Source organism: Alosa alosa, chromosome 17 (assembly GCF_017589495.1).
Source record: "Alosa alosa isolate M-15738 ecotype Scorff River chromosome 17, AALO_Geno_1.1, whole genome shotgun sequence".
NCBI classification, from domain to species: domain Eukaryota; kingdom Metazoa; phylum Chordata; class Actinopteri; order Clupeiformes; family Clupeidae; genus Alosa; species Alosa alosa.
This window is the reverse complement of record NC_063205.1, coordinates 32,173,074-32,187,729: the sequence shown is the minus strand read 5'-3', so window position 1 is coordinate 32,187,729 and position 14,656 is coordinate 32,173,074. Positions and strand designations below refer to the sequence as shown.

General features: G+C 39.0%; 1 protein-coding gene across 5 annotated transcripts in view; it reads left to right on the top strand.

Annotated features, from left to right (window-relative positions):
- The first annotated feature begins 5,699 nt into the window (after positions 1 to 5,699).
- The window catches only part of dmd (dystrophin), a 493,723-nt gene continuing 484,766 nt past the window's right edge, over positions 5,700 to 14,656 (top strand). For all 5 annotated transcript variants that reach the window (XM_048268223.1, XM_048268225.1, XM_048268222.1 and 2 more), the window contains exon 1: positions 5,700 to 5,902. In XM_048268223.1, coding sequence (XP_048124180.1) covers positions 5,824 to 5,902 — 79 coding nt within the window. In that variant the 5' untranslated portion in view covers positions 5,700 to 5,823. The remainder of the gene's footprint in view (positions 5,903 to 14,656) is intronic.

Sequence of the window (14,656 nt, the reverse complement as noted above, 5' to 3'; positions counted from 1 at the left end):
TCACTATCTGACAAAAGGACCCTGAACAAACTGATCAACATCTTGGACAATGAGTGTCACCCACTCCACAGCACTATTGTTAAGCAGAAGAGCCTGATCAGCTGGAGACTTCGCTCACTGCCTTGCACAACAGACAGACTGAGAAAGTAATTTGTCCCCAGGGCCATTGAACAGTTCAATGCTTCACTTAAGGGAAGAGGAGAGATAGACTTCTCTGCATAGTCTGTCTGCCTCTTCACCCCCTCCATGTTTGGATACTGTCTGTCCACTAGCCACTTTTACCACTGTCTTTATGCCTCACTTTTTGCGTGCTATATTAGCACATATGCATAACCCCTCCCTCCATGCCACAGCCGAACTGTGGCCACACTTATACCTTTTCTTAAAATAGTTAAATATATAGATATATAGACTTTACTTTACTTTATTTCTGCATTGTTGCACTGTTAGACTTACTCATTTGCACTATCACCATGACCACTATCACCATTGCACTATCACCATGACACTCATTCACACAGAGCACCTTACCTTACCTTACTATGCACAGAGAATCACAGGCTCAGTCCCTGCCTCAGTCATTGCAAGCGCCTCTGATTGATTAATCACAACTATGTGGATACTGTTTTTAGAATTGATTTAGATTAAGTGTTAGTTAGTATAACTATTGTATTTTAGTATATTTAGCATATTCTTTATCTTCTACTGTCCTTATTGCTTAGTTGTGTTTTTATATTATATACTTTAATTACTCTTTCTGCTGTTAAAGAATGTGTTTGTGTTGTATGTATGCTGCTGAGACCTTGAATTTCCCCTGGGGATCAATGAAGTATCTATCTATCTATCTATCTCAAACTCTACACACTCACAGTAATTATGACCGCCCAGCATAAGCCGCGGTCATATCATATAGGTTTAGCTTTTTTTTTTTTTTTTTTTGATGCCCAAATTTCCGTCAATGATTCCCGGGACACTGAAAGACCGGGTACCTGAAACTTGGTGGGCATGTAACCCCACATGGATATCATGGAACCATCGTTTTTCGTTTTGATCTGTAGTCCCCAGCTGGACTGGACCCCGAAAGGAGGGTAGGGCAGACACAGTTTTCTGTGAATATCTCGAAAACCGTAGGGTTTAGGAGGACCATTTTTTTGTATGTTGATCTCAAGGGGCCATGTCAACCCATTCCATAACCACTCATTTCATGTATAGCGCCACCTAGTTAAACACAAAAAAGTAAAAATGAGGTGTTGTAATTGAAGGTATCTGTGACCTAACATAGTCAAAACTGCACGAAATTGGAAGTGTAGGATCATTATGACACCCTCTGTATGCACGCCAAGTTTTGTGGAATTCCGTTCATGGGGGGCACACAATAAAAATTAATTTATGTTACTATACACCAACTGGCCTGTAGGTGGCGGAGACAGTTTTCTGTGAATATCTCGAGAACCGTAGGGCCTAGGAGGTCCACCTTTTTTTATGTATGTTGGTCTTAAGGGGGCATGTCAACCCATCCCATTACCACTTATTTCATGTATAGCGCCACCTAGTTAAAAATTAAAAAACAAAAAATTAGGTGTTTTCATCACAATATCTTTGGCTGACAAGGTCAAAACTGCACGAAATTAAAAGTGTAGGATCATTATGACACCCTCCGAATGCATGCCAAGTTTTGTGTACTTTCGTTCATGGGGGGCCTTACAATAAAATAATTTATGTGTACATTTAGTGACGTGCACCAACAAGGATTCCCGGGACACTGAAAGACCGGGGTACACAAAACTTGGTGGGCATGTACCCCCACATGGATAGCATGGAACCGTCATTCTTCGTTTTGATCTGTAGCCCCCCCCCCCCCGCTGGACTGGACCCCCCGAAAGGAGGGTAGGGCAGACACAGTTCTCTGTGAATATCTTGAGAACTGTAGGGCCTAGGATGACCAATTTTTTCCGTATGTTTGCCTCCAGGGGTCATGTTAGCCCATTCCATGTGCACACATGTGCATAAACAGATACACACGCACACACATACATTTACAGTAATCATACGTATGACACATACTCACACAGTAGACATATGTACGCATGCATGCACATGCACAAACACACATACGCAGGCAAAAACACAAGCACGCACACACACACACACACACCCACACACATAAACATAAATTTGTACACGCACACATGCACACAATTCAAGAATTTTTCCCGTCATCTACTCCCTGAATTTTGGTCATTGATACCTGGGACACCGAACCACCGGGGTACATGAAATTTGGTGGGTATGTAGCCCCACTAGACTTTTACGGAAAAATTTCATTTCATCCCCGGGGACCACCCCGTGCTGGGCCCCCCCTGAACCGCAAAAAAAAAACTGTTTTTCCTAAATAACTACCTGAACCGTGGCACTGAGGATGAAGAATCTTTTTATGGTATGTTGGTCTCAAGGGCCCACATCAACCTGGCTCATAATCACTCATTTGTGATTTGCACCCCCACCCGGTAAAAAATGAAAATGCAATATTATTCTGCTTTAATCACCCCTATCTTCAGTTAAGATGTTCAGAACTGCACCAAATTTTATGTGTATGATTGACCTGGCATTCTCTGGGGGTATGCCAAGTTTCGTAGAATTTCATCCATGGGGGTCTAAAAAAAATTAGGTTATGTGTACATTTAGTGACTGTACACTCATTGGCCTGTAAAATGGCGGTGCACACATATACACATGCACACACACAGGCACCCACATACTATCGGTATTAGAACGGCCGATACATAATTACAAATTCAGTAGGATTAAAAAGAAAGCCAAAATAAATATTCATCATCATCATGGCTGCATTTTCAGTACTGGCGAAAGTAGTCGTTTGTCCACTAGATGGCGCATCGTTGCAGTGAGACGTAATTTTGTTGGAAGTTAAAAGTGGGTTGGAAAAACAATGGACGCTTCCTACAAGGACTGTAATTTACCGCAGCGAACATCTAATAAGGATAGGACGATGTTCACATGAAGTGTAATTCCCATTTCTTCTTGAAGCCAGAAATAAATCTGAGGATATTTATCGGACATGCTTGGTTTTACTGCAGGTACGTTAATCTTGTAATATCAATAAGGACCTAGGTAATGTTACCGTTAAGCGTTGGTTGAGTGATGGAGGCATTTGATTGATTGCATTTATAGAAAACTAAGCAAATGTATAGCAGCACTGTTTGTATCTTTCGACTGTCATTTATTACACGCGCTACAAAATCATTCTGTGCAATGGAAGATTTACCAACGTTACACCGGTCTGATACAGTTTTGCCTATACATCGTGAGACTGAGGCGCCTGTTTATTTTGTTTTAAGTGCGTGCAGGGTGTGAGAGGGGAATCGATGTGCTTTGATTACAGCTTGGTAGTTGTAGTCTGTGAAATTAAAAAGCACGATGTGTGTGAAGTATCCAAACAATGACACCTTCATTTCATTATGGCTGCTTTAGCAAAACACCTTAAGCTACTGTGTAGTGGGTCCCATTTAGAAGTGGCTACTTCATTCAAGCTTTCCTTGACTCATGGAGCTGCGTGCATGTTATTACAACTTTTTTTAAGCCACGATATGACAGTTTAAGTCCGCTTGATACTGTAAGGCGTAAGCCATTGGTTTCCAAAGGAGATTTTATTTGTGTCGCCAGCATAGCCTATTGACAATTTATGTTGTAAATAGGCCTACCTTATAATCCTACCTGTAGCTTAGGGAAGCTAACAGCTTTCTATTAGGATCTAGTTTGTTAGTTACCGTTTTGTCATAACTCCCTGATGCATTTTTGCATTTAGAATAGCCAGAGCGTGTATATCTCAATCGGAAAATTAAACAATATCGGTGCCTATGGACTAGGCTGGGTGAACCCAGCCTGATCTGCCCGCTATTTATTTTTTGATTTCTTAAAAGATTGAGCTTGATCTGATGAAAGCCAGACTAGCCATGGACCTCAGTTAAACAATGCAAGGGAACATGAATATATTTGCACGAACAATAACGGACAAAAGCTCTTCAACTTTGGCCCGTTAAAATGTGTATGAACAGTCTAGCGACGCATTTCATCAAGGCCCATTTGGACATGTCAGTTATTTGCACCACTGGTTAGATGTAAAACAGCATTTCGTTTCAGACTAGGCTACTGTTACTTAATTTGTGCATTAACAATAACGTTTCAGACTACTGTTACTTAATTTGTGACAATAAAGTATTACATGAACTAAAGATGACACAAATCTTATGTAGAAGAAGAAACATTCACAAAAAATCCATCCATCCAAAAATGACCTTTGTTTTTGATAGCTGTTGAAAACGGCATGGAACTGACAGAGATGTTTTTGTTTATAAATACATAAAAATAAATAAATAAATAACATTATGCTGATACCTTTTGCTTTTCCCAAATACAATGTAGCCTACAGGTGTAAGTGAGCTTTCATCAATCCAGTTGCAATGGATGAACTGTGATGAACTGCCCTACTTGTGATTGTTTAGAGATTTTAAAGGTTTTATAACAATGCTACATCTTCTTTGGCTATTCCACAATCTATTCACCTTTTCAGCACCAGTAGGCTACTTTCTGTGCAGCCGCACACACACACTCAGGCATGCCAAACAAGCATACACAAAAGTTTCAAGAGTGGGGGATGGAGTAAAATATGGAGACAAATTGAAGTGTGATTTATTTTCGTGGAACGGATGTACAGGACTGAGCGGCGGTCATATTTTGTACCACTATGCGGTACATCTAGTTTACTCTATTGTATGATGTAGTGGGAGTGGACATGGTCCAGTTAGGGAAAAAATGGAAAAGGTCTAAGTCCTTCCTAGCCATAGTGATTAGTAAATAAGGGGGATTGGCTCTTTAAGTTCTGCATTTCCAATACCTTACTCTCCCTCTCTCTCTCTCTCTGTCCCTGTCCATTCCACATCACTCCATAAAAATTCCAAAAGTTTTCTAAAAAGAAAGGCTTTCTGAACAAGCAGGAACAACTGGAAGTAGTGTTTTATTTTTTTTTTCTTAAAATATTTCCAGGTGATGATCATTTGTATGGTTTGGATATTAGTTTCACAATTAAAGTTAGAATGATCAGAAGTGTCATTAAAGTTTTTTTTAAAATGGCATGTACCAGAAACCTGACACCCAACTGTAGAGACCAACAGGGGCATTAGTCTCTGTGCTCTGAAAGAAAAGACAGATATCAAATACTGGAATGAAAACAGAAGGATTTTGCTTGATATGGTTTTCTTGCATTACTGGCTGATGCATAATCAGCAGTATGATTTCAATATTATTGTGAAACTGCATTACATGAAGAGTTGTTCCTCACTTTATAATGTTAGCAAAGGTTTGGAGAAGCAGTTGAGTCTTCTGAAAAATAATGTTCCCAACCTACCAACTCCCATTGGCCTTTATTTTAAGCATCCACAACACTTACTTCCAATATCTCTCTCATAGTTTTTGCCAAGACAACATATTTTTTGACAAAGTTCAGTAGATTGCTTGTGCAGTTTTCTCTTCTTACAACTCCTGTCTGTATTAGTGTGGCATACCAGGCTGCCTGTCAGTCCAGGCCCTGAATTCTATTTTGAGGTAAGTGTATGCCATCACCTGTTCAAATGTGTCTGGAAGTTGTGACATACAAACACCCCACCACAGAGCCTGCATAATGCCTTTGGGTGTGTAGTCCACTCTGCCTCTACAGCAACGGATGACTAGCAGTGAACATTTTCTTTGGTTCTTTTTCTTTGAACTCCTCACAGTTGTACTGAATCATAGGACTAGAAAGGAACAACTATGGCTGAGGCAGTACACTTTGATGATCAGCGTGACATGCCAGATGATGAATTTGGGGATATTATTAAAACTCGCACAGGTATGTCTTCACTTGAATTATACTAACTTCATGCTCATCATATTGCTCATGTTTTGAGTTGTTCTTGATCCATTGCGTCTTGATGATAAATTATTTTAATTGTCTGGAATATACTTGAGCCATCTATTACTGGTTACCATGGGCAGGATATAACAGCTGTTGTGTCATATTTCAGTAGCCTAAGTTTGACTTGCACTAACATCCTACTCTGAAGAGGAAATGGTATGATTTGTGGTTAAGCACATGTGATTCTGTTTTTCTAAAATAGCTTGCTAGACAATGTGCAAGGCGAGGTTGAACCTGGAATCCGATATAGTCTAGGATAGGGGAGGCTATTTTATTTTCTCTGTGCCACATTCTGTCTCAAATTATTTATTCTGAACTCAACTCAACATGCCTTGTTTGGTCGGTCGCAACTTCTAAGGACATTTTATTCCTGTCACACACAATTTCTGTATTGCACTTTGAAATAGACTGTCAATCCACTTATGGTAACAAACATCTGTTGAGGGAAGTGTATAAATAAATAGGAATACTTTCTTTTGCTTAGGCCTAACTGTCATCATGGCAACTTGTGAATGTTTTCTTTTTCCAATATTCCTAATTCTTGGCATTATAATTTTACATGAGCATTTTAAAATTGTTATTACTAATTCAATTACTATGCAAAATAAGTTTGCCAATTTAATACCACGCCCATGATCTTACACGCAATCAAAGGTGGGTCAGCAGACAAGGAAGTTCTCAGTAATTGAATTCCTTTCAAGTTACACCACTTCAGTGAACTTAAAAACATTGCTAAACCTCCTATCATGTTAAAAGGTGATACTGATTACTCAACTGGATTTATGCTTGATTGTACCCTGTGTCATGAGCAATTATTGACATCACTGCCTTTTCCCACTGCATGGTTTGTTTGTAGTGTGCCTTGCTCACATTAGGCCTGTTAGTCTTATTTAATCAAATCGTCCCATTTGAGGTTGTTTTCTTTGTAGTTTTTTTTTTTAAGTATATTTTTTGGGCTTTTTTGCCTTTATTTGGCAAGTGGGAGAGAGAGATGGGGTGGGATCGGGAAATGACCGCAGGTCGGATTCGAACCTGGGTCCCCGTGGGCACTCGGACCCGCATATGGTACTGGTGCCTGCTGCATCACAGCGCCCCCTCGCTATGTAATGATGGTTAATAGAATTTTTTTGTTTGTTTTACTTTTTATTCCTGGTTATTCGTAATTATATTGTTAATAGCCTATGTATGTTGTAAAAGTATGTTGGTGATTTGTTAGCATTAAAACAGTGTTGATACAACGATACAGATAACCGTACAAAAGTATCAACAAAAAAACTTGATAACACAAGTACCAGTATACACTGGAAGGGACATTTGTTAGTTTTATGTGTTTCAAGTTGATTTGAATCATACCTTCGAAGATGTTAATTTAGTGTGTCTTGTCAAGAATGAGTCAATGTCAAAGTTTCATGACCTTCATGTTATGCCGGTTTTTGTAATACCATGTTGTAACCACATGTTGCCAGATACTTAATTGTCCCAAAGAAGGAATGGGATCTCAGACCCATCTTCAGAGATGGGAAGTAAAGAAGTACAAATACTTTGTTACTGTACTCAAGTAGATTTGTTTCAGATACTGTATTTTTACTTAAACTATCTATTTTTGAGGCGACATTTTACTTTTACTCCTTACATTTTATAACGAATATCGGTAGGCCTACTTTCTACTCCTTACATTTTACAAAACTGGCTCGTTACTTTAGTTTCAAATAATTTCAGTGGAGTTACCGTTATTATTTTTTCGTCATCAATAGCGGATGGGAATATACGTTGCACTTGACGCACCACTACAAGATGACTCAACAGATTTGGGCGGCATTCTTTCGCGGCAAATCATTGCAGCTTGATGGCAGTAACGTTAACGTTAGCACGTAGTAGTATGTCTCAATTAAATTTAGTCAAAAATGCCCTCCTCTTCTCCTCGCCGTTGGTGCTTCCCTAACTTCTAGCTGCTTAGCAATAAGTAGATGCAGCATTGGGTCTTGAACAGGGATGTAGTGGAGGCTAAACGTAAGTAAACGCGGTTTACCCACCTAATTTCAGAAATAGTTTATCCACCTCTTATTAGAGTTTATCCACCTCTCAAAAGATTTTATTCACCAATTACAACTGTTAACATTTAAAAATCACACTCCACAATAACAATATCAACACTCTATGAACCATTTAATGCCACTTGTATTGTTATAAACATTGGACAATAACCTCCACCATCATCAAACATGTTCTGAATGCCTTTTCTAAACCTCTGATACAGCATGGCGCAGTCCACCTTACCACCTGATCAGAAAATTCATAGTTTACCCACCTCTTATTTTACCACTTCATTCCTGGTCTTGAAATATTCACAGGAATCCATAGGAATTAAATATTCATGTTGTTTTATCCAATATTAGTTGTGCAGATGTTATGGTTATGGGATTTTGCAGACGCCTTTGTCCAAAGCGACACACAAATACAAAAACAACATAATATGTAAAATATAACAGGGAACAGATTAGAATGTATAATAATGAGTATAATAGAATGTATAATAAGGTGAATAGCAATAATAAACAACAATGTCAATTCAATCAATAGTGTGTAATTATTTCATTTTGTGTAGAACATTTTTGTTCCATTTTGCATATTCCATTCCATTCTATATCAGAACCTGACATACAATCCAAATAGTCTACAAGAAACCTCAGAAATGCATACTTTTATTGTCAGTATGCATTTTGGGTAACCAAAAGTCCTATGGGGAGTTTACATAGGGCATTACAAAATGCATGAGTATACCTTGGCAAAGTACTCATTTTTCATTCTATATTGATCTACTTTTGCACACAGCTTTGCAAGACCTGGTGCTAGGGCTCAGTTGTGTTTCTAAAATCATATCAAGTGACCTAGAGGGCTGAAATGTGGTCAGCATTTGATGGTAGGCCAAAATAACACACTGCCCTCTGAAGTAGGCAGTGCAATGTTGGGAGGGAAAGCCTAGAAATGGCCCAACAGGTTATGGGAAGATTTAAAAAGAGAGACTGGCACTCTTGCACTCTAGTAACATTTGTGTGGTCCAGGTACCGTTGCATAAAAAAATGGTTGTCATTCACAAGACTACTTTTACTTTAAGTAGCTTAAGTAGTTTAAGCCTGTACACAAGACTACTTTTACTTTAAGTAGCTTAAGTAGTTTAAGCCTGTACTTTGTTACTTTTACTTGAATAAAGTTAAATCAGTACTACTAGAAAGATGCATTCTTCAAATTTGGAATAACGCCCAGACAGAAACACAAAGGACCTGAGTTTGGCTGCAATATAGGTAGCGGGAAGCTACGTCAATATGTGAATAAACCAATCACATACAACCAGTGTTAAATTCTGATCTATCTATCTATCTTTTATTAAGTAACTTCGGCCTGACTCCTCTTTGTGCGTCTGACTTCGCTCTGGTCACAGTGTGCATGCACTGTCGGCAAAATACGCTGCCAAACTCACACCCGGAAAGTATCTTGGTTTTGCAGTTGAGGGAAAGGTGTGGGAGTTCACAGTCCCCCTGTGAATTATTTTTTAACTGAACATTCTCAAAGCTCTAGCCCCCCTGAAATAGGACAGCAGCTGCATATTACATTTTTTGAATGGTTGGATGCTGATGGCATAATCTCCAACAATTCTAAAACAGCACCTAACGACCACACTTCGTCTTTTCAGCTTACAAGTGAACTGGGAAAAATACGCACTCACGCTTACCCAATAGCTGGCTTTCGCTGGCCTCAACCTAGACTCCAGACAAATGATAGCCAAGCTACCATCCAAAAGACAGGCGGATATAAGGGGCATGCATAGCCCAGTTTCAAGAAATGATGCATAGTCAGTGTACACAATGCCTAAGACTGCTGGGTCTACTCATCAGATGCGTAATTACCACACCTTCTCTCCACAGCTCGGGAGCCATGTATGAGGAATAAACAGCCAGCGGTGTGTGGACGAGAAGCGCCCACATCAACATGCTGAAACTATAGACAGTATTTCACACACTGAAAGACTGTTTGCTTCATTGCAAAATGCAGACGAAAGGCTCACTATGCCAATGATTTTCTGTGTGTCACTGCACACTCAGTAAACTCTGCTGTGCTGTATTGTTGATTTATTCACTGCCAATGCAAAAGTATATGGGCACTCCCCTAGTGGTCTCAGGGCTCTATCGTGCGTCCCAGCGCAATTGACTTTGTATACTTGCGCTTTTGTCTTTCCTATTTTGCAGTCAGCGCATATTGGAATTTTCCCTCCATAGGTACGTGCCTGTAAATTAGGGAATTCGATTGCGCCCACCAGGGCGGTTCAGCTTAAAAAGACGGGCGTGTTCGGCAAAACGTTCACTGTTGATATTTTGCAGTTTCAGAAAACAATTACGCCACAGACCAGGAACTCCCTGGTCTAAAGTCTGTGGCGCAAATGCAGATACTATTTTAAGGGCGCATGCATGACCACAGGCCTGCATGAATTAATGCATTGCACACCAATCTACAGACACCCCCGTGCACAGGCGGAAACATTCAAAGCCTTGATAATATTTGTCTATTTCCCGGTTTTGTTCGTGCATTGGTGACCTAAAAAATTAGTAGCCTATATAGTACAACATCTACATGCAATATCTTTACAACAACAACGCCTAATTATGACCTATTCATTTGGACATTTTTTACAGCCCTATAAAGGCTAAAGTTACCTTTAGTTTTGTTCCAAGTTACGTTGTGTATGGCTTTAAACATCGCGTGCGCTTTAACATCAGCCTAAGCATTATTCCAGCTGCGCTAAGGTTTTAGCACCACAATTTTGCCTACCGTGTTGTAGCCCATCTGAAATAACTCCAAGCTCTGTTATGTTCCCTCCATACATTCGTTATTTTCAAAAAATGTTTTATATCCATGATGGCCTTAAAGTCTTGAGTTAGTGAATTAGCTTAAATCAGCTTTTATGTGCTGTTAACCAGCAAATAGTACAAGAAAGCAGCAAGTATGGCTACAATTTCTGTAGTTGCTGCACCCATTTATTGTTATTCTCTCTCCTGTTCAAACGAATGTTGTGCGAGCATTAAGTTGATGATAAAGTGTTTACAAACTCTACTTGGGATACTGTGCAGAGTTGAAAGTTAGGTCAACTTGGAAACTGTTTCTCACAGGCCGCCTGTGCTGCGCAAGGCACACTTCGCTCCACTCATCTATACAACGTAGTTCCCATTTCGGTAAACCATACATAATTTCAAAGAAAAATATTACCACTCGAGGGAAATCAGTGTGATGTCCATTAAGATGTGAAAAAATAGGCATACATCTAGCGTACACATTTTCACGAATCACGGATGTGTTGATGACATAAATTAGGAAATATTAGATGACTTAAGGAGACGTGATGTTTTTTTTTTGTCATTAAAGTTCTTATTAATTTTTACAATTTCACAAACATTAAATCACAGGCATACAACAAAACATCCCATACCTGAGAGAAAGACAAAACAAAAACAAACAAACATAGGAAAAAAAAAAAAAACTTAAAGGCAGCTCACATTCACCCTCACAGCACCCCTTTCCTCATTACACACCCAATTATACACTTATAACACACATATACACTTATTCATTACATTACCTAGTATCTTTTGTACCAATGCTGTAATCAAAATACAACCATGCTTGGCTATTTCTGCTTGGATTATTCTGCACCCTCCCAATCATCAGTTCAAAAGCGGCTGTCTCTGTCATAAGTTTGAGCCATTCTGCAACCTCTGGTCTATGTGGTCTCTTCCACTTACGCAGAATAATTCTAGCTGCTACCATGAAACCTGTCACCATTACACCAGCTTCTGACTTAGCAAGGTTAGGTAGGATTTGAGATGTATCCCCCAACAAGCATAGTTGTGGGGATTCTGGCAGGGGTTGTCTGAGACAGTTTTCAAACTTTTGGAGCACTGCCTTCCAAAAAGGCTTTATTAAGGGACAATCCCACAGAGCATGGAGAAATGTACCCACTTCCCTGTTACACTTCCAGCATTTATTGTCCTTGGTTAACCCCATTTTAAATAATTTATTAGGAGTTAAATAATATCTATGAACAATTTTATAGTGGATGAGTTTATTCCTAGCATCTCTTGTAGTCCTTCCTACATTTGAAATAACATCTTGCCATGAGTCCTCATCTATGTCCTGACCAAAATCGTTCTGCCATATAGTTCTTAAGCCTTCACACATCTTGGTCTCAATACTTGACATCTTCTTATAGAATACTGAAGCTGAGTGTAGAATATGTGAAGAATTAAGGAAACCCTGTATCACATTGTCTTTGTCATCCTTTCTTCTCAATCCAAATACAGACCCCACACTACTTCTCAGCTGCAAATACTTCCAAAAATCCCCTCTATCTGTTAAGTGGAATTGCTCTTTAAGGTTCTCAAATGATATAAATAATTGCTCCCTATACAGATCTTTAATTACTCGTACGCCTTTCGCCAGCCATGATTGCCAAGTAAAAGCCTTTTTTGCAATACAAACTGAGGGATTATTCCATATTGAGGAATAGCTTTGTTTGTATTGTGAGATACCCAATATCTTGTGTGCTCTTGCCCATGCCCATTGTGAATGCCGCAGAATTAAGTTTCTTCCCATTGTCTGGTTTTCTGTATTTTTCTGTGATAATAGTTCAACAACACTATATGGGCATGCAAGCACCTCCTCCATCTTAATCCACCCAGGACCAGATAAGTAGGTTCCCCAATGTCTTGCCAGTTTATTCATCTCAAAAGCTATGCTGTACAGTTCCACATTAGGAAGTGCTAATCCACCACAATCTCGTGAAGCTAGTAGTTTCTTTAGTCTAATTCTGGGCCGTTTTCCATTCCATAAGAACTCTGTAATTAACTTGTTATATTGCCTAAATATTCCATCAGAAATTGTTACTGGTATCATCATAGAGATGTAATTAAATTGTGGAGCCACCACCATTTTTATGATACTAATTTTCCCCCATAGAGTCAGATTAATCAGCCGCCATTTCTCCAAATTTAACTTAATTTTCTTAATTAAAGGTGACATATTCATATCAATTATGTTTTCCAAGGCTGGACACAACTTAATACCCAAGTACTTCATTCCAGTATTGACCCATTTAAACTGAAAGTTGGCTAGTATAGATTGATTGCATCCTTTTGATATTGGCATGCATTCAGATTTTTGCCAGTTTATTTTATAGCCTGACAGTTTTGAGAAAGCTTCTATTGTGGCTAGTATGTTAGGGATTGATATTAGAGGATCCTCAATAATCGATAAAATGTCATCCGCATAGAGAAACATTTTGTGTTCCTCCCCCCCATGTAAAACCCCTTTAATACTGCTCTCAGCCCTAATGGCAGTGGCCAAGGGTTCTAAAAACATTGTAAATAGCAGTGGACTGAGAGGATCTCCTGGTTTTGTCCCACGTGTTAACTTAAAGAAGCGTGATATCATGCCATTTGTCATTACTGCTGCCCTTGGGTCAGAATATATTACATTCACCCATTTGACAAAACTGTCTCCACATCCAAATTTACGGAGAGTGTAATGCAAGAAGCTCCATTCCACTCTATCGAATGCCTTTTGGGCGTCCAAAGATATGGCGGCTATAGGCATATTTTTATTATGATTAATCTGCGTGAGGTGAAGTAAACGTCTAACATTATCTGAAGATGATCTGCCTTTTATAAAGCCTACTTGATCAGGATGTACTAAATGTGGCAAAACATTTTCTAGCCTAGTAGCAAGAACTTTTGTCAGGATTTTGCAGTCTACATTAATAAGACTAACAGGTCTAAAGCTCCCTGGATCCATAGGATCTTTATCTTTCTTGAGAATTAAAGATATCAACGCTTCATTAAACGGATCTGATAGGCTACCCACTGAAAATTTTTCTCTATACACTTCTGTTGGGAGCCTGTTTGTCAATATACTTCTTATAATATTCTGATGGAAAACCATCCAAACCAGGTGATTTCCCAATCCTCATTGATGAAATTGCACTTTTGACTTCATCTACTGATATAGGGCGATCTAATAACATCCTCTGATCCTCTGACATTTCTGGCAGTTGAATCTTAGAGAAAAAAGTATCGTATTCGCTCCTTCCAGGGTTAACCTCAGATTTATATAACTGGTTATAGAAACTCTCAAACACTTTGTTAATATCTCTAGTACTTGTCACCAAGTCCCCTTTGTTATTTTTAATCGCCGGTATAACGTAACTAGCCTCTTTTTGTCGTATCTGTCTGGCTAATAATTTTCCTGATTTTTCCCCACTCTCGTAGTAATTACTTTTAAGTCTAAATAGGGCATACTCTGCCTTTCTATTGTAGATTTCATTCAATTTAAATTTCAAGTCACACACTTGCTTCAGTAGGAGATCACTATGTTTCTGAGCCAATAAATTCTCAGAGTCCTTAAGTTGTGATTGTAGCTCTTTTAATTGTCGCGTTTGCTCTCTTTTTTTCTTACTGGAATGTGCTATAATCTTTCCCCTGATATAATATTTCCCCTTTGGAGGCTTCCCAAACTGTTCCAATTCTATCTGTTGTACCCATATTCACCAAGAAGAAATTATCAAGCTCTTCTTCAATTGGACTATTGAATAATGGGTCTTGAAGCAGAGAAACATTCATTCTCCACCTACTTCCTCTATTGCCA